This window comes from Squalius cephalus (genome assembly GCF_949319135.1).
Source record: "Squalius cephalus genome assembly, chromosome: 16".
Lineage (NCBI taxonomy): Eukaryota > Metazoa > Chordata > Actinopteri > Cypriniformes > Leuciscidae > Squalius > Squalius cephalus.
Window position 1 is genome coordinate 32,922,143 of NC_137137.1, and position 25,613 is coordinate 32,947,755.

Here is a 25,613-nt window from a genome sequence, read left to right on the forward strand (position 1 = left end):
ACTACAAAAATCTTGTGTGGAACACAAAAGGGACTGAAAGACTCTTGTGTTAACAGAGAATGGTAATCTTGAGGCGACATTGATTTTTGTAGGGGAGTGTGTGACAGATTGAAATATGTATTTTATAAATTCCTAAATCTGTGAAACATTGACAGCACTATAGTCACACTATTTTGAATGTGTGTAAAATGGTTTATAAAATGTAAATAATTAATTTGAATGGAATTTTGGGTTCATCTGCGATCTACAATCATCAGAAACGCTTTGATCAACTCAGAACGTCAGTGGAGAAATGCAATTCGTCATCATAATATACATCCGCTATATTGCTAAATCTTCCAGATTTTTCATATCAACAGAAATATATACCGGGATAACCTGGCTTCTTCCGAGACTCCCCTGCTAGTTCGCTGTTAATGATATGCTAAATCCCTCAGGCACGTTGATCTGATTGGTTACAAGGTAGTTTGTGACGTCAGAAACACCAGCGATTTCAAAGCGTGTTTTTGAGACTGTCTTTGGGTCACTGCAGTTTTAAGCAGAAAATACTCAGCAATGGTGTCGACTTATGAACTTACACATGCTTTGTCTTAAAGCACATTAAAAACACCACATAGACATATAAACAACATTAAAAACTTGATTTTCACCACAGGGGCACTTTAATATCTGTCTAATTGTAGTGTATTTTATGCAAACACTACATTTTACCATAGTGTGCCAAATTGCAAGAAACAGCACATTGTGCTCCAAAGACCGATAACCACTCCTAATGTCATAGAAATACAGTCATGAAGCAATATCAGTTCTAAATCCAAACAGTGATGACTGCAAACAGGGCCTAAAATTAACACACGCCAAACACCAAAAGTATGAAACGGTGTCAATCGCCAGCTGGCCGGTAACATTTTTTATGAATTCTAACAATGCGATGTTATGAGAACATGAACGACGCTGAGGACAGTTGAAAGGCCAGTGCTGCATCAGTTTAAGCCTTGCTAATTTAAATATTCAAGCACAAAAAGATGCCATAGAGAACTCAATTCATTACTTGCAAATTCATTAAAGGGGTGATGAACTCAGAAATCAAATTTTCCTTGAGCTTTTGACATATAAGAGGTCTTCATACTATAAATATATCCTGTAAGTTTCACAACTGAAACCTTCCTTGTTTGTCCAATAAAAGCTTTTATTGACACCAGGCACAGCGAACGGGATCTATGACGTCAAAGATCAGATCAAGATCAACGCCTACTTCAACAATGCCTGTTTAGCCCCGCCCACCGATTCGTGCATTGCATGAAACTGATTATAATATGCAAAACTGTTATCCAATCATAGCAGTGGGCGTTTACTTCCAAGTCTTCAATGTGGCACGCCCATAAAAACCGAGCGTTTCAGGAGCTAGCCTCAAAACCAGGGTAGAAAATAGCCTACTACTTATTCATTTTGATGTTTTTGAATGTAAAAACCAAGCGAACGTCATAAGTTGACCTCAGACAACAATAAAAAAAATATATATAAAAAAAATGCCAGTTCATGACCCCTTTAATTTACCCAGAAAGCTCCGTCTCAGACAGCGCACGACTATCTTTCACATTTCAAACTATCATCTTATCATCATCATCTAAAACATCATCTTGCACTTGAACGGACAAAATCAAAAATCCTCTCGGCTAGTATCCTTGTAAACAGTCAGTTACATCTTAAATGAACGTAAAAGGTTGAGAAAGAAAGTGCATGTGTATCCATATGTAACAGTATATTGGATCCATGCATTCGGTCTTAAAGTGACAGCAGCCTAATAAAACTGAGTCATTAATGTTAATCAAACACTCACTGCTCTTGACTGAATAACTTTTGTAACTTTAATAAGGAATATCTATGTTTTTTATTCATACAGTGACTACGTAGTGTTATTTTACATTTGATTAGCCTACTTTATTTGATTTCTGTTTCTTTGGTGTCACAACTGCCTGTTTTTGCAGTTTCACAGTTGGTAAAAAATATGTATGGGCATGTAAATTTCTTCAGTCACCGGACATCGGCAGGGTTTGGCTAAAAATTAGTTTTAGGCCCTGACTGTAAATATTACTTTTGAGGAATTGTGTTGTAAAATGTATAAAAATGATGACTTATGATCACAAAAAAAACATCCTCCTCCTAACAAAACAATATACATCTACTACATGTAGTCAAAGTTTAACATATTTGAAAGGCAATTTCCACCATCATTCCCTGATACAATAAATTTAACAAAAGAAAAAAGGTATTTATGGCACTTTTTTTATTAACTTAAAGTTTCAAACTCAAACCCAGATTTTTATAAATGTATTAGTTATTCTAACCCACAGTATTTACATGTGTAATAGTGTCTCACTCCTGAATGACAACTCATAAATTCTTCTAAATACATTTCCTTGCACTTATAAATAATTTCCGTTCATTCGCTCGGAGTTCTCCATCGGTGTCAGTACATGGGAATATGTCCTCACAAAGGGATATACAGCATTCGATTCCCAGCAGCCGTTCCTCAAACTCGGTTTTCCAGAAGAGCATGGAAGTCCGGTGAACAAACCAACTTGTGTTTAACGTGTCCCAGCACAGACATGTCTCCCCTTCTGCCCTCGGTATTTACGGAGACCAGTTCCTACACAAACACAGAGGCAATAATAAAAATAGACAGAAACAGAAAAGCATGTAATCAGACCGATTAAGAAGCTAGAGAGTGTAAAGATTGTGTGTACAGATTCAGACCCAAAGCTATATTGGCCATGTGCTTATATAGTGTCTGTGTCACCAATTTCATTACAGTGTTTGGCATTTAAACTTTGGGTCTACAAATGCTGTCCTAACATCTTCACCCCAGCAGTCGGCAGTAATTCCCCAACCAAACCATCAGATCAGCAGCGAACACAGGCACTAATCAAGACACATTTAAAAATGCTTTTTTTTTGTTTCTTCTTTGTCCTCAGATAAATGTGAAATGCAGTTTTTGCATTGTAGTTTGGACTGAAAACATTTGTAATATATTTAAGGTATTTGAAAACAATGATGCATATTGTACCCATAGATAAATACCGGTATGCACTGTTTACTTTCACATTTTTGTTAAAGATGAATGCAGGAATGTCATATGAAGATTATACGAAGTAACAAAGATGAAAGAAAAATGTACTCAATGAACTCACCATTGTCAAATGTATCCAGATTAATATAGACGCAGACTTTAAATAAACTATATGTGCAGTCGCATTTTCCGCTGTTTGCTGAATTTTCGCTGGCAAAACCCAGTTATTTCAATAGGAACCCACGCTATCGGGAATTTCACGATTGAAGTTAGTCATTCAGATTTGCATTGACCAACAGAAAGCTGCTTGGTTTTAAAGTGACTTCTGTGTGAGCTGAGCCTCATACATCACTACACTGTTGAAAGTTGAAAATTGTACTAAAATTTCTTTAACGTGACCATGCCTTATCAGGCATTTTACAATGATTAGCTATGTTTCTATCCACCTTTTTTATGCAAATTTTAGGATATCGCATAAAAAAAATAAACACTGGATGGAAACTCCAAATGCAAATAAATTCATAATAAAAATAATAATAAGTTTTATATATAAAGTGACATTCCCAAACTCAAGGTTACTGTAAAGAGAAACAAAGACTGAATAATGAAATGCTAAAAACGAGCATAAATGCGCTCAATTGAGGCGGATTATTTTTTATCTGATAAGACAAACTATGATGGAAACCAAATAAATCCCTCAATGCCCAACGAAAAACTCAAGTGACTTTGCCTTAACAGAGGATGTGATTGGATAACTGGACTAACCAGCGGACCAATCGCAGCAACTTCCACTTTTATCACAGAAATTTTCCACTAGTTTCCCATGAAGTGACAATTTTGTTCTCTTAAACACATGGGATGGAAAAGCTGCTTCATCCACAAATCTTTTATGCGATATTCCAATTTTGCACTCGGGTTAAATTCGCATCTTTGATGGAAACATAGCTATTGAAAACCGTACTGTTGTTCTGAGTGTGACTGACCTGCAGGAAGGCGCATGGGGTTCCCAAGGCCACATCCAGGGTCACGTTACCCAGAATAAGCTGCACTTTCCCCGACTTCCTTACGAGCATCTTTCCCACCAAACCCTCCTGTAGATCCTTCAGACAACAGCTGTTCTCTTCTTGAGACTCCTCCTGACACGCAAACACACAGGAGAACAAAAACACATGAGCATATGCAAAAACTGACATGGCCATGTGACCTAAACCTAGCTAGTGGCAACCTGAGTCTCGGTCTTCTGCATCATGGTCTGTCCATCACTGGACTGAACCTCTGTTTTAGTGGGCCGGACGTCAGTGGTGGGCGGCTGGCCTGGCAGCGAATCAGGGAGCTGCATGAAGAGAAGCTCCTCCTCTTTGCAGTGATTCCACACCTCCAGTAAATCAGGCAGCAAATCAGGTTCGGGCAAGGGTGGCAGTCTGAACATAGGCTCCGCCTTCTTTGCTTCAGGAATATCCAGCGGCTCCTGCTTGACTGAAGGAAGATGAGGTGGGATGGATGACAGAGAAAGAGTTTGTCACTCTTCAATTCTGTGTAATGAATGCTCAGTAAAACATATTTTTACTTTGTTACTGTACTTAATTAAAAATTTTCAAGTATCATTCTGTACTTTATTGGAGTATTTTTTATTTTGGTAAACTTTACTCCACTACATTCCATAAAAACATGTCGTTCCTCATTATTTTGACCTGAAGAAATCGTTATTTAACCTGTTAACGTCCCCCTGTAGACAATAATTTCATCCCTTAAAACTTATTATTGATCATCAAAATTACATGCTTAAATGTTTTTTATGAATATACAAATGAGCTCACACCATCTCAGAGATTCACTCGTTGATGATCACACGTTGGTTACAAGGTAGTTTCAAACAATGTTGTTTATGTGTCTATGTGGTGTTTTTAATACGCTTTAAGACAAACCATGTGTAAATTCATAAGTCGACAGCATTGCTGAGTATTTTCTCCTTAAAACTGCAGTGAACCAAAGACAGTCTCAAAAACACGCTTTGAAATCGCTGGTGTTTCTGACGTCACAAACTACCTTGTAACCAATCAGATCAACGTGTGATCGTCAACCAGTGGATCTCTGAGCTGAGTGAGTCGGGGCTCATTTGCATATTCATAGAACCGCGTATACTAAATGAGGCAAGGGTGTCGAGTTACAGTCAAGATATTTTAAGGCATGAAGAATTTTTTTTTTCAAGAAAAAAACGTTTAAATATGTAATTTTGGTGATCAAGATGAGTTTTAAGGGATAAAATGTTTGACTACAGGGGAACTTTAACACATCGTGATTCCTTAATTGCATTACCTTCCTTATTGACTAGTGCTGGCTCCTTGAAAAGTCATAATGTCAGTTTGAGCCGTAAACTATTTAAGCTCTATCTGTGTGTCTAGTCCATTATATCCCCCATGTATTTTGAGCAGTATGATGAAGCGCATCAAATTGCTAAATAAATAAACATTCATCAATCAGTACTTTTTACTTTTAGTGAATTGGTGGCGAAATTTCACAGGCAAAAAAATGTCAATAGTGACTTTTGTGTAAGTTGAGCTTCATACATCGCTACACTTTCAACCCAAGCAGCTTTCTGTTGGTCGACGCCACAAACACGCGTGACCAAATCTGTATGGGGAACACACTTCTTGACTTCACATCTGCACACACAGATAACAGCATGGAGTGTCGTCGCTCCTACCCTTGACCTCAGCTCCAGTGCTGATGGGTTCAGGATCTGAAGAGCTCTTCTCACTGAACTCCTGCTTGAAGACCCATCCGGACACGGCCAGCGGCAGCTGTACAGGACAGCTCTCTCTTTCACCTCGCAGGTGAGGGTCGTCCACAAACTACAGCACACACACACACACACACACACACAGACTTGGCATCATGTTCTCAGTTAAGAAATTGGCAATACAAACTCGAAAAATTAGAAAATTGTGCAAAAGTTCATTTATTTCAGTAATTCAACTTAAAAGGTGAAACTAATATATTATATAGATAATTACATGCAAAGTGAGATATTTCAAGCCTTTATTTGTTATAATTTTGATGATTATGGCTTACAGCTTATGAACATTTAAAATATTTCTGAGATTTTGAATGTGGGGTTTTCAAAAGCTGTAAGCCATAATCATCAAAATTATAACAAATAAAGGCTTGAAATATCTCACTTTGCATGTAATGAGTCTATATAATATATTAGTTTCACCTTTTAAGTTGAATTACTGAAATAAATGAACTTTTGTATGATATTCAAATATTTCGAGTTTCACCTGTATTTGCATTTGAGAGAATCACATAAAAACATGGCCTAGGTCATATTTGACTTCAAAATCAAAATATAAAAAAGTGAATTAAATAAATAAATGTGTTGTATAAAGAAAATGAAGCCTATATTTACATAGATTTTGCATTATGAAATTTTGCCTCGATAACTGCCATCATTGTAAAGCATCAAGTTATTTTACATTTGATTTTGATATTTGTAAGTCCCATTTTCAGTGGTGATTCTCATAAATATATAAATACATATATATATATTTTTTTTTTTTTTTAAATCAAAGTAGTACTAGACAAGTAATACTATAATTATGTATAATATTTTACGATATAACAGTATATGTATTGTATTGAAGTATTAAAGTAAAGCTGTGTCGTGCAGCACATTGTTTGACAAAAAAGTTTGTTTAAAATTCACACGATTAAAGGATAAATTAAATTAATGTTTTATGCCTTCATTTGATTGATGTGAAAAATTTAAATACACAACACAGAATATCTGGAAAAAACAAATAAATAGTTTTTATGAATTCAATTAATTAGACATGCTTTTTGATTATTGCAATTTAATTAAACCTTTAAAATCCAATCCAGAAAACTTAAAACAGAAAAAACAGAAGTTGGTCGGCCAAACAATAAAACGGAATTTGAGGGGAAAAAATAAAACTTTGAATAAATTGTTGTTAAACTGTATAAGTTTTATGATTTCAATTAATTAGACATGCTTTTTGATTACTAAAATTTAATTTAACCATTAAAATGGAGTCCAAAAAAAAGTAAACGGAAAAAAACCGGAATCCAGAACCATTAAAACGAAGAAAAAAAAAATTTTTGAAAAAAATTGAAAAAATAAAATAAAAAAAATCAAACTGATTTCATAAGGCCATTACTATTTAACGGTCACAAAGTAAATTAAAATTCAAATATAGTGCCTTCTCAGACAGTATGTGATTTCGGACTGAGAATTCAGATGAAAAATATGATTAATTATCATAAAATTAATGTCTCAATGAAAAAGATCTCAGTGGACGTAAAATAAGCTCTATTTTCTTAATGTAAAGCAGAATTTGGTTTTGGGCTGTAATATGAGTCTGCACAGGTTTGATTAGTTAATCGCTAGTTAATAAGCTTCTACTTTTGTTTCTGAAATCATACATTGTCCTTCTCCAGTTTGCGCAGGATTTCTTTCGTCTCCTCTTCGGTCTCTTTCTCCTTTTTGATGTTGATGATGGGCGAAGGGCCAGTGTTTGCCGTTTCTCTGGTGTCATCGTATAAACCTAATCAAATATAGAAAAGAAAAAAAAGACAAGAAAATACTAATTATATTTAACATTAAACTAAATCAATGGTAAACACCCTAGATATTAACCCCAATATGCTGATTACTGACTGATCAATATGGCTGTTTTGTATATTTTTATATTTCTTTCCCACATTCTTGAATATTCGGCTACGGGAGTCAAATGTACCATATAACTGCATTAGCATTTAACATTAATTTAGAGAATTCACTCTCAAAGAGCAAAATCTGTACAATTAAAATCTTTCATAACCTTCAAGCCTGGAAAGCATTATACAATTCCCTAATTATTTAATGTTTTCCATAAACATTAAAACTTTGGTTCAAAGCCTTTGTACATATACAATACCGTTCAAAAGCTTGCGGTCAGTGCGTTTTTTTAGGAAATTAATACTTATATTCAGCAAGGATTAAATTGATCCAAAATGACAGTAAGGACATTTAAAAATGTTACAAAATATTTTTTTTTTTTTTTTTTCAAAATAAATCTGTTATTTTGAAGTTTCTATTCATCCTGAAAAAAGTCTCACGCTTTAACTTTTGGGTCAGTGAGTTTTTTGAATGAACAGTAAAAACCTTTGAACTTTGTATTCATCAAATAATCCTGAGGAAAATTGTATCACAGTTTCCACGGAAATATGAAGCAGCTCAACTGTTTTCAACATTGATAATAATCAGAAACAGTTGAATCAGAATGATTTCTGAAGGATCATGTGACACTGAAGACTGGAGTAATGATGTTGAAAATTCAGCTTTGATCACAGGAATAAATAACATTTTACAATATATTCATATATTTTAAAATGTAACAAAAATATTTCACAATATTACTGTTTTTACTGTATTTTTGATCAAATAAATCTCTGTGGTGAGCAGAAGAGACTTCTTTCAAAAACATTAAAAATCTTACCAACCTCAAACTTTTGAACGGTAGAGCAGGTGTACATACATTTATGAATAAATTACAGCTTTTAAGTATTTTAATTCCCTAGTGTCACAGATATTGGAGCGATATCTGAAAACTGTTAAAAGCTTTAATGACATTCAGTGTGACTGACATCATGCTCAAATCACAGTACCCGTCCTAACGATTTCTCAAATCCTCCTTTACCTTTCCTCCGGGCCATCATCTCAGCGGGACCCTGCTCAAAGATCGAGTGAGACTGTATGACCTCAGGACGGCCCCGGCCCCTCCCTCGCCCGTCCCGCTGCCGGCCTCGATCAACATCCTTCTTATCCCGTCTCTTTCCTTCATCAGCTTTTAATCTGTGGCACAGCATCACTTGTAAGTAACAGTGACGCACTCATTATGTCACCAATGCATGATGGACTGAGGAACACTAGGAATAAACGAGTCCGTCACTTACTCCTCTTTCGATTTTCGACCGATAATGTTGGGGGTGAAGGTTTTCTGCGGGACAAATGACAACACACTTGAAATTGAATCTGAAATGTTCAGTAGTGAGTGACTAGCAGGGTTTGAAATTAACTTTTTCACTCACCAGACAATTTGCCTGTTAAACTTCTACAAGCCAAAGCAAAAAAAGAAAAAGAAATGAACCAGATTAACTACATCACAGCTCATATACACTCACCTGAAGGATTATTAGGAACACCATACTAATACTGTGTTTGACCCCCTTTCACCTTCAGAACTGCCTTAATTCTACGTGGCATTGATTCAACAAGGTGCTGAAAGCATTCTTTAGAAATGTTGGCCCATATTGATAGGATAGCATCTTGCAGTTGATGGAGATTTGTGGGATGCACATCCAGGGCACGAAGCTCCCGTTCCACCACATCCCAAAGATGCTCTGTTGGGTTGAGATCTGGTGACTGTGGGGGCCATTTTAGTACAGTGAACTCATTGTCATGTTCAAGAAACCAATTTGAAATGATTCAAGCTTTGTGACATGGTGCATTATCCTGCTGGAAGTAGCCATCAGAGGATGGGTACATGGTGGTCATAAAGGGATGGACATGGTCAGAAACAATGCTCAGGTAGGCCGTGGCATTTAAACGATGCCCAATTGGCACTAAGGGGCCTAAAGTGTGCCAAGAAAACATCCCCCACACCATTACACCACCACCACCAGCCTGCACAGTGGTAACAAGGCATGATGGATCCATGTTCTCATTCTGTTTACGCCAAATTCTGACTCTACCATCTGAATGTCTCAACAGAAATCGAGACTCATCAGACCAGGCAACATTTTTCCAGTCTTCAACTGTCCAATTTTGGTGAGCTCGTGCAAATTGTAGCCTCTTTTTCCTATTTGTAGTGGAGATGAGTGGTACCCGGTGGGGTCTTCTGCTGTTGTAGCCCATCCGCCTCAAGGTTGTGCGTGTTGTGGCTTCACAAATGCTTTGCTGCATACCTCGGTTGTAACGAGTGGTTATTTCAGTCAAAGTTGCTCTTCTATCAGCTTGAATCAGTCGGCCCATTCTCCTCTGACCTCTAGCATCAACAAGCCATTTTCGCCCACAGGACTGCCGCATACTGGATGTTTTTCCCCTTTCACACCATTCTTTGTAAACCCTAGAAATGGTTGTGCGTGAAAATCCCAGTAACTGAGCAGATTGTGAAATACTCAGACCGGCCCGTCTGGCACCAACAACCATGCCACGCTCAAAATTGCTTAAATCACCTTTCTTTCCCATTCTGACATTCAGTTTGGAGTTCAGGAGATTGTCTTGACCAGGACCACACCCCTAAATGCATTGAAGCAACTGCCATGTGATTGGTTGATTAGATAATTGCATTAATGAGAAATTGAACAGGTGTTCCTAATAATCCTTTAGGTGAGTATATATATATATATATATATATATATATATATATATATATATATATATATATATATATATATATATATATATTAGGGGTGTAAGAAAAAAAATCGATACACCTGAGTATCGCGATATTTTATTTTGCAATACTGTATCGATTTTTTTTTTTTTTTTTTTACGTGCAAAAATATTTATGGTAAGACACTGTGGTTCACGTTTATGTTGTGTTTAAATCCCTACCACTAGATGGCTATGCTGAGACGCACCACTAGTGTCCTCGCCTAACATTTTTGCTAGACGTTTACCACGTAGCTATGGCTGAACCCCGTGTAAGACCGGCTCCTGCTGCATTCCGTGCTGAAGTGTGGAATCATTTTGGTTTCCAGAGTAAAGAGGACACTACCGATATCGACAGGAACCATGCAGTTTGTAAATTGTGTCTGGGAAAAATACTCTGGTAATACCATGAATTTGATTGCACATAATGTATTAGCCTATTGTGACAGAGGCTATATGTATTTTCTTTTATTATGGCCTACTTGAGCATATCAAAATTTGCTCACTAAGAGGCCGGCGAGACACTGGCTGCGTGGCGTGTCCGTTTTTATTTCGGTTCCCATGTTAACCGGTTAGAGCTTGCACACTGCGTGCGTGACACACGTCTCAGGCCCGGCTCGAGCCGCGCGGAAAACGCGTGGATGCTAGAAATAGAACTGACGCCTATCACGCGACACGCAAGCGTGTTGGAAGCGTTTCCAGGCAGAATAGAATAGGAAAAGATGTTTATATATCATTTTGACACGAATTCATATTAATAAATGTCATTTTGATGTTTGAAAGTCTCTAGGTTTTGACATAAATGCAAATATAAAAAACGATTTTCAAATACTGCACCTGTCAATACAGAACGAAATATTCTGTAGCCTATTTTACCGTCAACACTGCCGACGTTGTCTTTGCTGCTATATTTATGTTTAACATGAAGTATAGGCCTTCCACAACTCTCTCCCCATATGTCAAACATATCACCAATGAGGCTTATCATGTCACCTAGCAGCAGCAGCAGCGCCGCATCAGACACGTTTCTGGTGTGCAAAGACATTGAAAACGCCACGCAAACGCCACGCAGCCAGTGTAGAACAGGTGAACCACAATCCCAAACTGGTAGTTTGATTTTCTGTGTACTGAATTGTTTACCTAAAGTAAACTTCTTTAACTTTTATGCACATCATGTCTTTTTTTTTAAATATGACTTTTTCTAAAATTATAGTCCTACTTTTAAAAAAATCCCAATATATCGCCTTATGCACAGTATCGAAATATATTGCAATATATTGAATCGTGGCCCATGTATCGTGATACGTATCGTATCGCCAGATTCTTGCCAATACACAGCCCTATTATATATATATATATATATATATATATATATATATTATAAAATTTGGATTTCATACATTTTCTTATTGAAACAAAATCCTGCATCCATCCATCTCCTCCCTTCCTCTTTCATCCTCATCATTTTCACCATGAATGTGTTTTAGATGGACAGAATACATTGCAGAGAACATCAAACAAATGTAGGATGGTGGAAAATAACAACGTCTTTTCTGTTAACCAAATGCTTTTTAATCTTCGCTTTTGCTTCAATGCAAATGAAGAAGCGGGCCGTTATTTGTAGCGTAGTGACGTGTGTTTTCAAGTAAGCCAGATATGAGATTCTGCACAATACGCTGTATTTAATATATCATGGTGACTCGAGTTCAGTATTTGTGCTAAATCTGTGCAGATTTGGTTTACATGAACTTCCCCAGCAAAGTGAGTAAACATAATAAGTAACACGCCAAATTGGCTCGTGATTTGACAGCATTACCCGCCACAGCGGGTGTTGATTTCAAACCCTGGTGACTAGCATGTTCAGCTATGAATGGTAACCTTTTTGACGCCTCCTAACGTGAGGTCTCTGGACCGCATTGTGGGAAGGCGTCCCGGAGTGATGGAGGCGGGGAGTCGGCGGCCCATCGGCAACCCTCTGGCTCCGCCCACCTGAGGGGTCCTCGGGGGCCCGCCGGGGTCACCAGAGCCCTCCATCTCACTGACACGACAGAAGAAGAGATGTTACCAAATCACTGCAAACTTCAATGTCAATTAAATACCACATGCTTTTACAAGCATATCCGAAAACAGACTATAACTCATACAGGCTCCGTCCGAAATCACATACTTCTCTACTATATAGTATTCGAGAAACAGCAAGGTGAAAAGTCCCCGGATGATCTACTACTTCCGCCGGGATTATGAAGTGTGATGGACACTTTACTATCCCATGAGGCCACAGGAGAGGATTTATGAATGACAGTGAACCTAGGCTGGTTGGTCATGTGACAGTAACAATATGACGGATGTAGTACGTCCGAATCTCATTCAGGCTACCCATATTCATACTATTTAACGGTCACAAAGTAAATTAAAATTCAAATGTAGTGCCTTCTCAGACAGTATGTGATTTCGGACTGAGAATACAGATGAAAAATATGATTAGTTATATTTAATTATGAGTAATAATCACAAGGACCAATATTCTTATTATACGATTATAATCATTAACATCATAATAACCCTGCGGGGTCCTCGGACCGGGGTCACCAGAGCCCTCCATCTCACTGACCCAAGACAAGAGATGTTACCAAATCACTGCAAACTTCAATGTCAATTAAATGGCACATGCTTTTAATTACAAGCTAGAGCTGCACGATTAATAATCGCAATGAAACCGCACGCGATTTGGCAAAGGCTGTGATTATTTAATGTGCAGCTTGTCAGTGCAGAACGGCTGATCGGTGGTAAATGCTCTCTCTCACACACACACACCACTTAACCATCTGAACACCAAAGGGCGTCTCACTCACACAGACACACACACTACATATCCATCTGAACACCAGAGAGCGTCTCTCACAACACACACACACACACACACACACACACACACACACACACACACACACACACACACACACACACACACACACACACACACACACACACACACACACCAGATATACATCTGAACAGCAGAGGGCACCTCACACACACGCCAAATATGCCCTGCAGAAGTATAACACACATCATTCCAGGAAACCCCTATCAGCATCATACTATCTGTATCTGAAGATTGAAATGCTTTAATTGATTAAACATGACTAAACACACGACTGCCTTATTCTGTGTAAGAAGCAACATCATCTCACAGAAGGATGAGCTCAGCTGTCGTTATGAAGTGAGTTTGGAGTAAAAGCATGTTATTAAATGTTGTCTTTTGTTGGAAAAGAGGTTCATAAACGCTTCTCATGTTTGACGCGTGTTGTTTTTTCAAATTCACGTTACAAGCGACTCAGTCGCAGTGCTTTCAGACGGAGCAACGTTTACTGATCACAGAGCCGTACGTCACTGACAAGCTGCACATAAAAATAAATAAATAAATAAAATAAAATAATCACAGCCTTTGGGATTTTATAATCGCAATAATCCAAATCGGTTAAGCGCGATTAACCGTGCAGCCCTATTACAAGCGTATGCAAAACAGCTTTATAACATATACAGGCTGCATCACTATATAGTAGGAGAAAAACAATATACAAAAGAAGTATGTCTGTATTTAAATATTTAAGTATTTTAATTCACAGATCTCATAAAAGAGTCGGCTAAAGTCCCTGGATGATCTACTACTCCGGTGAGATTATGAAGTGTGTATATGATGGACACTTTGGCTTCAAAAAATCATGTTCTGTTCTATATAGCATGAATTAGCACTGGGCAACGATTAATCGCATCCAAAATAAAAGTTTTTGTTTACATAATATATGTGTGTCTAGTGTGTATAATTATATAAATACACACATTTACATTTAAGAAAAATGTGTTGTTTATATATAAAATATTTATTTATATATAATATAAATTATGTATAAATATATATACAGTATACAAATATTTCTTAAATATATACATGCATATGTGTGTATTTACATATACAAAATAATTATACATAAGACACATATATTATGTAGCCTAAACACAAACTTTTATTTTGGATGCGATTAATCGTTGCCCAAGATATATAAGTAAATCATGGAAAGAAGAGGTTGTTTATAACAGAATAATTTTAGGACATTCCAAATGAAATAGCACACTTAAAATAATAGGGAAGCATTCAAATGGGTTGTGTGAACAATGTCATGTTAAAGAAACAATACCTCATGCGATTCTCAAATGTATCAAGTATGAAAAAGAAAGGAACAATAATATAGAAGAAATGAAGAAAATGGAATTTAAGAATTGGTAGGTCACGTGATAATGACAACATGGCGAATCTAATCCGTCATATAGAACATACTTGTCTAAACAAGCGGTCGTCAAGTAATTACATATTCAAAATAAGTACCTACTCAAGACAGTATGCTATTTCGGACGCAGCCACACACACATACATGTGTTTTTAATATATATTAATGAATAGATTTTAAATATTACAATTTCTAAATAATTAAATTAAAACTCAGATAACCTTCACAGTCTTAATGAGAACTACGTGTTGTAAAAGTTCTAGTGTTGGTGTTATTATGCTGGAATTCTCATAACAATTCCCATTATGAATATTTAGGATTGATCCCAGACTCTCACAGAAATTCTGTACAAATTGTGAAGAACTGTTGTTAAGGATGTAGGACTAAAATCGTTAGTAATACTGCAATGCTGACACGCCACGATACTCTGAACATTCAGTCGCAGAAGTATTTATAGATCTGAAATATATATTTACAGCAAACCGGTAACGGTACTTCCACGCTTCCAAACACATGGCGAGACAAACACACAGTCAGATCCATGACAGTAAAGCTAACGTTACACTTACCAGTGCGCTCTCTCACTAGTGCAGGGACTCTTCAAACACGGCCTTACTCCAAAAATATCACTAATATAGCAAAATAACAGGCAAAATCGAGATTTTGGTTATAACGATGATGAAAGGTAGTGCAAGTTTGTTTAAGGCGGAGTTTCACGTGCAATGCCACTTTGACCCGTGTGACGGAGTGATGTGATTGGTGAACGTCAACTCTGCAAACCTTTGCGCAGAATTTTTAACCTCTTAACTGCATGAACATGCACTATCCAAACTTAAATGGTTGTAATTCATCAATGCTGAAATTCAGACCTAAGGTTGGTCTCTTTTTAAAGAAGACACTCAGATTATTGCTGAAGTAAAAGCACTTCAAAAAATGAAAGTGCTGTAGAAGTTTACGTTTACTGTACTAAACATTTGTATTTTATACAAAATATATGTTTTACAAAATAATTTTTATTCTAAAATTGTTATAAAATTAAATTCATATGTAGCTGTTTTCCAAATTTGGAGTTGATATCACACACACACAAAAAACGATTTTGTTTAGGCGTAATATCAATAAATGGCAATGAAAAAGAGTGCTAATCGTCACGCTAGCAGTTAAAGGTGTAACACGACTCCAATTTTATTTCAAGTAAATTTTTATAGTAAAAGTAGTAGTATATAGGCTACTTAAGTAGCAACCTCACCTTTCTCTTGATAGACATTTGTTAATCATATATTGGATAAATATCTGTATTGGGATGATTTTTTAAAGCAAAAAATATAACCTATATTACAACAATTAAATTAAGCTTTATCCTTATATTATTATAATATGTAAAAAATCATAGTAAGGATAATTGTGCTTTCAGCAAATATAAACATTTTTAAACCTCCCAATCTGCCTCCACAAATACATTTCTTTTTTTTTTTTGTATCAAATTTCTATAATTACAGAATATTCCTCAGAAATCAGGTCAGAAAACAAACCCAGTTGTCGGCTGTCAGGGTCTGTTGTGTTTTAATTATCCACTGTTCTTCAATTTCACTCCATCATCCTGAGAGAAGACGGTGATCTTCAACACAAGTGAGCGTCGAGTCACACACACACAACCGCATCACACACAGCGAGCCTCGAACGCTTGACCTTCAGAGAGCATCCGTGCATTCTGGCAGTCAGAAGTCGTTGTGTTTGGTGTGTGTGTGGTGATTGTCGTGTGCTGGTGGCAGGGCCGGAGTGGGGCCACTTTTCAGCCCGGGAGTTTCAGGCCCAAGACCGGCCCACTTTTTCCATGGTGGAATTCCAAATTAGCACTTTTTTAAAATTGTATAAATGAAGCAACAGTTCAGCTCGTACTATTGTGTAGTTAGTATTAAAGGGTTAGTTCACCCAAAAATGAAAATTCTGTCAGTAATTACTCACCCTCATGTTGTTCCAACCGCGTAAGACCTTCGTTCATCTTCGGAACACAAATTAAGATATTTTTGATGAAATCAGAGCTATGTCTCACTCCTCCATAGGCTGCTATGTGACCGAAACTTGCTGGCCCAGAAAAGTTATTAAAGAGATCGTTAATATAGTCCAAGTGACTCCAGTGGCTCAATCTTAAGTATATCAAGCGACGAGAATACTTTTTGTGCGCAAAAACAAACAAAAAAAACGACTTTATTCCACTTTTCATTTCCTTCTCTCTGGGCCTCGTAGTGTTTTTGCGCTGCGCGTCTGTGTTGCACGTCATCACGCATCACACACATGACCGGCGTCGGCCAATAGTGAGCCTACGTGGTGACGTGTAACACAGACGCGCTGCGCAAAAAGACTACGCAAACCAACTAGAGGCCCAGAGAGAAGGAAATGAAACGTGGAATAAAGTCGTTATTTTTGTTTGTTTTTGCGCACAAAAAGTATTCTCGTCGCTTGATATACTTAAGATTGAGCCACTGTAGTCACTTGGACTATATTAACAATCTCTTTAATGACTTTTCTGGGCCAGCAAGTTTCGGTCACATAGCAGCCTATGGAGGAGTGAGACATAGCTCAGATTTCATCAAAAATATCTTAATTTGTGTTCCGAAGATGAACGAAGGTCTTGTGCGGTTGGAACAACATGAGGGTGAGTAATTACTGACAGAATTTTCATTTTTGGGTGAACTAACCCTTTAATACCATGGGTTAACAAATAATGTAAAGGTTAAATAATAATTCACTTAGACTTTATAAGAAGCATAAGAAGCAATTGCAACTTTTTCACACAATTCTGACGTTATATTTCGCAATTCTGACTTTATATTTCGCAATTCTGACTTTATATTTCGCAATTCTGACTTTATAACACGCAATTGCTACTTTATATCACACAATTCTGACTTTATATCTTGCAGTTCTGACTTTATAAGCAATTGCGACTTTATTTCACACAATTCTGACATTATAATTTGCAATTCTGACTTTATAACACGTTTTATGATTTTATATCACACAATTCTGACTCTATATCTGGCAGTTCTGACTTTATAAGCAATTGCGACTTTATATCACACAATTCTGACTTTATAATTTGCAATTCTGACTTTATAACACGTTTTATGATTTTATATCACACAATTCTGACTCTATATCTGGCAGTTCTGACTTTATAAGCAATTGCGACTTTATATCACACAATTCTGACTTTATATTTCGCAATTGTGACTTTATAACACGTTTTATGACTTTATATAACACAATTCTGACTCTATATCTTGCAGTTCTGACTTTATAAGCAATTGCGACTTTATTTCAGGCAGTTCTGATTTTATATCTTGCAATTCTGACTTTATAAGAAGCAATTGCGACTTTATATCACGCAATTCTGACTCTATCTCACAATTCTTTATAACACGCAATTGCAACTTTATTTCAGGCAATTCTGACTTTATATCTCACAATTCTGACTTTTTAACACGCAATTGCGACTTTATTTCAGGCAATTCTGACTTTATATCTCACAATTCTGACTTTTTAACACGCAATTGCGACTTTATTTCAGGCAATTCTGACTTTATATCTCGCAATTCTGAGAAAAAAAGTCAGAATTGCGAGATGTAAACTCGAGATAAAAAGTCGCAATTATCTTTTAAAATGTTTTATTCTGTGGCGGAAACAAAACTTCCATAGCCTACCTCCTGGCCTCTTCCTCCCATCCATCCTCCCTGACGCGTACCGTTACGGCCGGCCCAGCTATCAGTAGGCGCCGGCGGAGCCGCGGTAGCCTCCCTGAGAAAACGTTTTGAAAAGACGGGCTATGGACCCAACCATTTCTATAGGAGGGGAGGGGAGAACTCCCTCACATGGTACAACCCATGCTGAGTTGCGCGCTGTGGTGGCAGAATGCGGAACGTGTGTATCCTAATGTAACTAATATGTGACATTGAAATGTAAAAAAAAAAAAAAAAAAAAAATTCCTCGACCGGCCCAAAAGTGAAGCGGCCCACCGGGAATACTCCCGATTCTCCCGATTACCCACTCCGGGCCTGGCTGGTGGTCAGAAGTCGTTGTGTTTGGTGTGTGTGGTGATTGTCGTGTGCTGGCGGTAAGAAGTCGTTGTGTTTGGTGTGTTTGATGATTGTCGTGTTCTGGCGGTCAGAAGTTGTTGTGTTTGGTGTGTGTGGTGATTGTCGTGTTCTGGCAGTCAGAAGTTGTTGTGTTTGGTGTGTGTGGTGATTGTCGTGTGCTGGCGGTCAGAAGTTGTTGTGTTTGGTGTGTGTGGTGATTGTCGTGTTCTGGCGGTCAGAAGTTGTTGTGTTTGGTGTGTGTGGTGATTGTCGTGTTCTGGCGGTCAGAAGTCGTTGTGTTTGGTGTGTTTGATGATTGTCGTGTTCTGGCGGTCAGAAGTTGTTGTGTTTGGTGTGTGTGGTGATTGTCGTGTGCTGGCGGTCAGAAGTTGTTGTGTTTGGTGTGTGTGGTGATTGTCGTGTTCTGGCGGTCAGAAGTCGTTGTGTTTGGTGTGTTTGATGATTGTCGTGTTCTGGCGGTCAGAAGTTGTTGTGTTTGGTGTCTGTGGTGATTGTCGTGTTCTGGCGGTCAGAAGTCGTTGTGTTTGGTGTGTGTGGTGATTGTCGTGTGCTGGCGGTCAGAAGTTGTTGTGTTTGGTGTGTGTGGTGATTGTCGTGTGCTGGCGGTCAGAAGTTGTTGTGTTTGGTGTGTGTGGTGATTGTCGTGTTCTGGCGGTCAGAAGTTGTTGTGTTTGGTGTCTGTGGTGATTGTCGTGTGCTGGCGGTCAGAAGTCGTTGTGTTTGGTGTGTGTGGTGATTGTCGTGTGCTGGCGGTCAGAAGTTGTTGTGTTTGGTGTGTGTGGTGATTGTCGTGTTCTGGCGGTCAGAAGTTGTTGTGTTTGGTGTGTTTGATGATTGTCGTGTTCTGGCGGTCAAAAGTTGTTGTGTTTGGTGTGTGTGGTGATTGTCGTGTGCTGGCGGTCAAAAGTTGTTGTGTTTGGTGTGTTTGATGATTGTCGTGTTCTGGCGGTCAAAAGTTGTTGTGTTTGGTGTCTGTGGTGATTGTCGTGTTCTGGCGGTCAAAAGTTGTTGTGTTTGGTGTCTGTGGTGATTGTCGTGTGCTGGCGGTCAAAAGTTGTTGTGTTTGGTGTGTTTGATGATTGTCGTGTGCTGGCGGTCAGAAGTTGTTGTGTTTGGTGTCTGTGGTGATTGTCGTGTGCTGGCGGTCAAAAGTCGTTGTGTTTGATGATTGTTGTGTTCTGGCGGTCAGAAGTCGTTGTGTTTGGTGTCTGTGGTGATTGTCGTGTTCTGGCGGTCAAAAGTCGTTGTGTTTGGTGTGTTTGATGATTGTCGTGTGCTGGCGGTCAGAAGTTGTTGTGTTTGGTGTCTGTGGTGATTGTCGTGTGCTGGCGGTCAAAAGTCGTTGTGTTTGGTGTCTGTGGTGATTGTCGTGTTCTGGCGGTCAGAAGTTGTTGTGTTTGGTGTCTGTGGTGATTGTCGTGTTCTGGCGGTCAAAAGTCGTTGTGTTTGGTGTGTTTGATGATTGTCGTGTGCTGGCGGTCAGAAGTCGTTGTGTTTGGTGTGTTTGATGATTGTCGTGTGCTGGCGGTCAGAAGTTGTTGTGTTTGGTGTCTGTGGTGATTGTCGTGTGCTGGCGGTCAAAAGTCGTTGTGTTTGGTGTGTTTGATGATTGTCGTGTTCTGGCGGTCAGAAGTTGTTGTGTTTGGTGTCTGTGGTGATTGTCGTGTTCTGGCGGTCAAAAGTCGTTGTGTTTGGTGTGTTTGATGATTGTCGTGTTCTGGCGGTCAGAAGTTGTTGTGTTTGGTGTCTGTGGTGATTGTCGTGTTCTGGCGGTCAAAAGTCGTTGTGTTTGGTGTGTTTGATGATTGTCGTGTGCTGGCGGTCAGAAGTTGTTGTGTTTGGTGTGTGTGGTGATTGTCGTGTTCTGGCGGTCAGAAGTCGTTGTGTTTGGTGTGTTTGATGATTGTCGTGTGCTGGCGGTCAGAAGTCGTTGTGTTTGGTGTGTTTGATGATTGTCGTGTGCTGGCGGTCAGAAGTTGTTGTGTTTGGTGTGTGTGGTGATTGTCGTGTTCTGGCGGTCAGAAGTTGTTGTGTTTGGTGTGTGTGGTGATTGTCGTGTTCTGGCGGTCAGAAGTTGTTGTGTTTGGTGTGTGTGGTGATTGTCGTGTGCTGGCGGTCAGAAGTTGTTGTGTTTGGTGTGTGTGGTGATTGTCGTGTGCTGGCGGTCAAAAGTCGTTGTGTTTGGTGTGTTTGATGATTGTCGTGTTCTGGCGGTCAAAAGTTGTTGTGTTTGGTGTGTGTGATGATTGTCGTGTTCTGGCGGTCAGAAGTTGTTGTGTTTGGTGTGTGTGGTGATTGCTGTGTTCTGGCGGTCAGAAGTTGTTGTGTTTGGTGTGTTTGGTGATTGTCGTGTGCTGGCGGTCAAAAGTCGTTGTGTTTGGTGTGTTTGATGATTGTCGTGTGCTGGCGGTCAGAAGTTGTTGTGTTTGGTGTCTGTGGTGATTGTCGTGTGCTGGCGGTCAGAAGTTGTTGTGTTTGGTGTGTGTGGTGATTGTCGTGTGCTGGCGGTCAAAAGTCATTGTGTTTGGTGTGATGATTGTCGTGTTCTGGCAGTCAGAAGTCGTTGTGTTTGGTGTGATGATTGTCGTGTGCTGGCGGTCAAAAGTCGTTGTGTTTGGTGTGTTTGATGATTGTCGTGTGCTGGCGGTCAGAAGTTGTTGTGTTTGGTGTCTGTGGTGATTGTCGTGTGCTGGCGGTCAGAAGTTGTTGTGTTTGGTGTGTGTGGTGATTGTCGTGTGCTGGCGGTCAAAAGTCATTGTGTTTGGTGTGATGATTGTCGTGTTCTGGCAGTCAGAAGTCGTTGTGTTTGGTGTGATGATTGTCGTGTTCTGGCAGTCAGAAGTCGTGTTTGGTGTGTGTGGTGATTGTCGTGTGCTGGCGGTCAGAAGTCGTTGTGTTTGGTGTGTGTGGTGATTGCTGTGTTCTGGTGGTCAGAAGTCGTTGTGTTTGGTGTGTGTGGTGATTGTCGTGTGCTGGCGGTCAAAAGTCGTTGTGTTTGGTGTGTTTGATGATTGTCGTGTGCTGGCGGTCAGAAGTCGTTGTGTTTGGTGTGTTTGATGATTGTCCTGTGCTGGCGGTCAAAAGTCGTTGTGTTTGGTGTGTGTGGTGATTGTCGTGTGCTGGCGGTCAAAAGTCGTTGTGTTTGGTGTGTGTGGTGATTGTCGTGTGCTGGCGGTCAAAAGTCGTTGTGTTTGGTGTCTGTGGTGATTGCTGTGTTCTGGTGGTCAGAAGTCGTTGTGTTTGGTGTGTGTGGTGATTGTCGTGTGCTGGCGGTCAAAAGTCGTTGTGTTTGGTGTGTTTGATGATTGTCGTGTGCTGGCGGTCAGAAGTCGTTGTGTTTGGTGTGTGTGGTGATTGTCGTGTGCTGGCGGTCAAAAGTCGTTGTGTTTGGTGTGTGTGGTGATTGTCGTGTTCTGGCGGTCAGAAGTCGTTGTGTTTGGTGTGTGTGGTGATTGCTGTGTTCTGGTGGTCAGAAGTTGTTGTGTTTGGTGTGTGTGGTGATTGTCGTGTGCTGGCGGTCAAAAGTCGTTGTGTTTGGTGTGATGATTGTCGTGTTCTGGCAGTCAGAAGTCGTTGTGTTTGGTGTGTGTGGTGATTGTCGTGTGCTGGCGGTCAGAAGTCGTTGTGTTTGGTGTGTGTGGTGATTGCTGTGTTCTGGTGGTCAGAAGTCGTTGTGTTTGGTGTGTGTGGTGATTGCTGTGTTCTGGTGGTCAGAAGTTGTTGTGTTTGGTGTGTGTGGTGATTGTCGTGTGCTGGCGGTCAAAAGTCGTTGTGTTTGGTGTCTGTGATGATTGTCGTGTGCTGGCGGTCAAAAGTCGTTGTGTTTGGTGTGTTTGATGATTGTCGTGTGCTGGCGGTCAGAAGTCGTTGTGTTTGGTGTGTTTGATGATTGTCGTGTGCTGGCGGTCAGAAGTCGTTGTGTTTGGTGTGTGTGGTGATTGCTGTGTTCTGGCGGTCAGAAGTCGTTGTGTTTGGTGTGTGTGGTGATTGTCGTGTGCTGGTGGTCAGAAGTCGTTGTGTTTGGTGTGTTTGATGATTGTCGTGTGCTGGCGGTCAGAAGTCGTTGTGTTTGGTGTGTGTGGTGATTGTCGTGTTCTGGCGGTCAGAAGTCGTTGTGTTTGGTGTGTGTGGTGATTGTCGTGTGCTGGCGGTCAGAAGTCGTTGTGTTTGGTGTGTGTGGTGATTGTCGTGTTCTGGCGGTCAGAAGTCGTTGTGTTTGGTGTGTGTGGTGATTGTCGTGTGCTGGCGGTCAGAAGTCGTTGTGTTTGGTGTGTTTGATGATTGTCGTGTTCTGGCGGTCAAAAGTCGTTGTGTTTGGTGTGTTTGATGATTGTCGTGTTCTGGCGGTCAAAAGTCGTTGTGTTTGGTGTGTGTGGTGATTGTCGTGTTCTGGCGGTCAAAAGTCGTTGTGTTTGGTGTGTGTGGTGATTGTCGTGTGCTGGTGGTCAGAAGTCGTTGTGTTTGGTGTGTGTGGTGATTGTCGTGTTCTGGCGGTCAGAAGTCGTTGTGTTTGGTGTGTGTTGTGTTTGTCGTGTTCTGGCGGTCAGAAGTCGTTGTGTTTGGTGTGTGTGGTGATTGCTGTGTTCTGGCAGTCAGAAGTCGTTGTGTTTGGTGTGTGTGGTGATAGTCGTGTTCTGGCGGTCAAAAGTCGTGTTTGGTGTGTGTGGTGATTGTTGTGTGCTGGCGGTCAGAAGTCGTTGTGTTTGGTGTGTGTGGTGATTGTCGTGTGCTGGCGGTCAGAAGTCGTTGTGTTTGGTGTGTGTGGTGATTGTCGTGTGCTGGCGGTCAGAAGTCGTTGTGTTTGGTGTGTGTGGTGTTTGTCGTGTGTTGGCTTTGTTGGGAAGCACTGCTTGTGAGCATATGGTGCAGCATTTGGTCAGTTCCTCTGTAGGTTGAAGCATCGGAGCGTCCCATCCTCGAGTTACTCGCGCACGAGTGGACACTGATATATCAGGGAAGCTGTGACTTATGGAGGATTCGAGACTCTGGCTCTCAGTGTAATGGCGATAACATCCAGTCAACATGCTTATATACGCCAATGGTTTTATTAAAGTCAGCTTAATTTCTGTGTGTGTGTGTGTGTGTGTGTGTGTGTGTGTGTGTGTTTGTGTGAGAGAGTATAGATTTATATTACATTGTGGGGACCAGCTAGCAGTTTGATAAACTGTAATATATAGTCCAGGAGGCAAGTGTGTAGAACCCAAGTGCAGTTTAATACACTGAACAAAATTATAACCGCAACACTTTTGTTTTTGCCCCCATTTTTCATGAGCTGAACTCAAAGAGCTAAGACTTTTTCTATGTACACAAAAGGCCTATTTCTCTCAAATGTTGTTCACAAATCTATCCAAATCTGTGTTAGTGAGCACTTCTCCTTTGCCGAGATAATCCATCCACCTCACAGGTGTGGCATATCAAGATGCTGATTAGACAGCATGATTATTGCACAGGTGTGCCTTAGGCTGGCCACAATAAAAGGCCACTCTAAAATGTGCAGTTTTATCACACAGCACAATGCCACAGATGTCGCAAGTTTTGAGGGAGTGTGCAATTGGCATGCTGACTGCAGGAATGTCCACCAGAGCTGCTGCCCGTGAATTGAATGTTCATTTCTCTACCATAAGCCGTCTCCAGGATCACATGACTAGAACAGGGGATCACATGACAGACATGAAACAAGAACATGAAACAAAACCAAAACAAGACATGACATAAACATACTAAATTATCTCCTTTTTTAAAGTAAAAATGCATAAAGTTTTCTGCATGGGTAGGTTTAAGGGTAGGGGATAGAATATACAGTTTGTGCCGTATAAATATCATTACATTACGAGAGAGAGAGAGAGCGAGAGAGAGAGAGAGTGTGTGTGTGTGTGTGTGTGTGTGTGTAATATTACCAATATTACTTCATATTGACAGTTCATTATAATTTTATAATATTTACCTACAGAAAGGCTTGATAATATTGAGTACAACATGTCAGAATGTTTTAAAGTCGACCTTTTATTGCCCCTTTTTACGAGATAATTTATAATATAAGTACTATTTATATTATGTAATAGTGTGTCCCCAGAATGTGTCTGTGAAGTTTCAGCAAAATACCCCACAGATTATTAATTATACCGTGTTGTAAATGGCCGTTTTTGAGTGGAAGGAAAAACATGCTGTTTTTGTGCATGTTTCTTTTAATGTAAATGAGCTGCTTGATCCCCGCCCACTTTCCAGATGAGGGCGGAGCCTTTACAGCTCCTGCCTCAGATACTCTGACAAAAACTAACAAAATATCTGTTCAGTTTTGATTATCATCTCTATCTCAGTCACGCACACACTGTAACTGACATTACAGTTCTTCATCATCATGTTGTACCCCGCTCTTTATACGCGAAAATTAGTTTTTATGTGCCATTTAAGGCCATTTAAGATAATGACCACTCTAATACTAACACTTCTAAAAATATTAATATCTTTGCTTTAATACTAATACTCATTTTTTGATATGATATTATCAGCTGCAAGGAAAAATATGTGTTTGAAGCAAAAGTGTAAGAAATTATTTTGAACATGTTTAAATGTCTTCATTAGGCTATGTATAAACCCAATAGATCACTTATTATTCTTATTTCTTTTTATTATTTTAATTTCTTCTATGTAAAGCACTTTGAATTGCCATTGTGTATGAAATGTGCTATATAAATAAACTTGCCTTGCCTATATAGCCTACT

General features: G+C 39.3%; 1 protein-coding gene across 3 annotated transcripts in view; it reads right to left on the reverse strand.

Moving 5' to 3' along the window:
- Positions 1-639: 639 nt before the first annotated feature.
- The window catches only part of polr3d (polymerase (RNA) III (DNA directed) polypeptide D), a 26,195-nt gene continuing 1,221 nt past the window's right edge, over positions 640-25,613 (reverse strand). Inside the window, exons 1-9 of one of the 3 annotated variants that reach the window (XM_079896224.1) lie at positions 15,364-15,552; positions 12,384-12,543; positions 9,026-9,069; positions 8,770-8,924; positions 7,514-7,635; positions 5,775-5,922; positions 4,296-4,546; positions 4,054-4,206; positions 640-2,650 (exon numbers count right to left, since the gene is read on the reverse strand). In XM_079896224.1, the coding sequence (XP_079752350.1) occupies positions 2,534-2,650; positions 4,054-4,206; positions 4,296-4,546; positions 5,775-5,922; positions 7,514-7,635; positions 8,770-8,924; positions 9,026-9,069; positions 12,384-12,539 (1,146 nt within the window). In that variant the 5' untranslated portion in view covers positions 12,540-12,543; positions 15,364-15,552 and the 3' untranslated portion in view covers positions 640-2,533. Of the gene's footprint in view, positions 2,651-4,053; positions 4,207-4,295; positions 4,547-5,774; positions 5,923-7,513; positions 7,636-8,769; positions 8,925-9,025; positions 9,070-12,383; positions 12,544-13,504; positions 13,531-15,363; positions 15,553-25,613 lie in introns of those variants that run through there. The other 2 variants (XM_079896223.1, XM_079896225.1) reach the window with 2 other exon arrangements.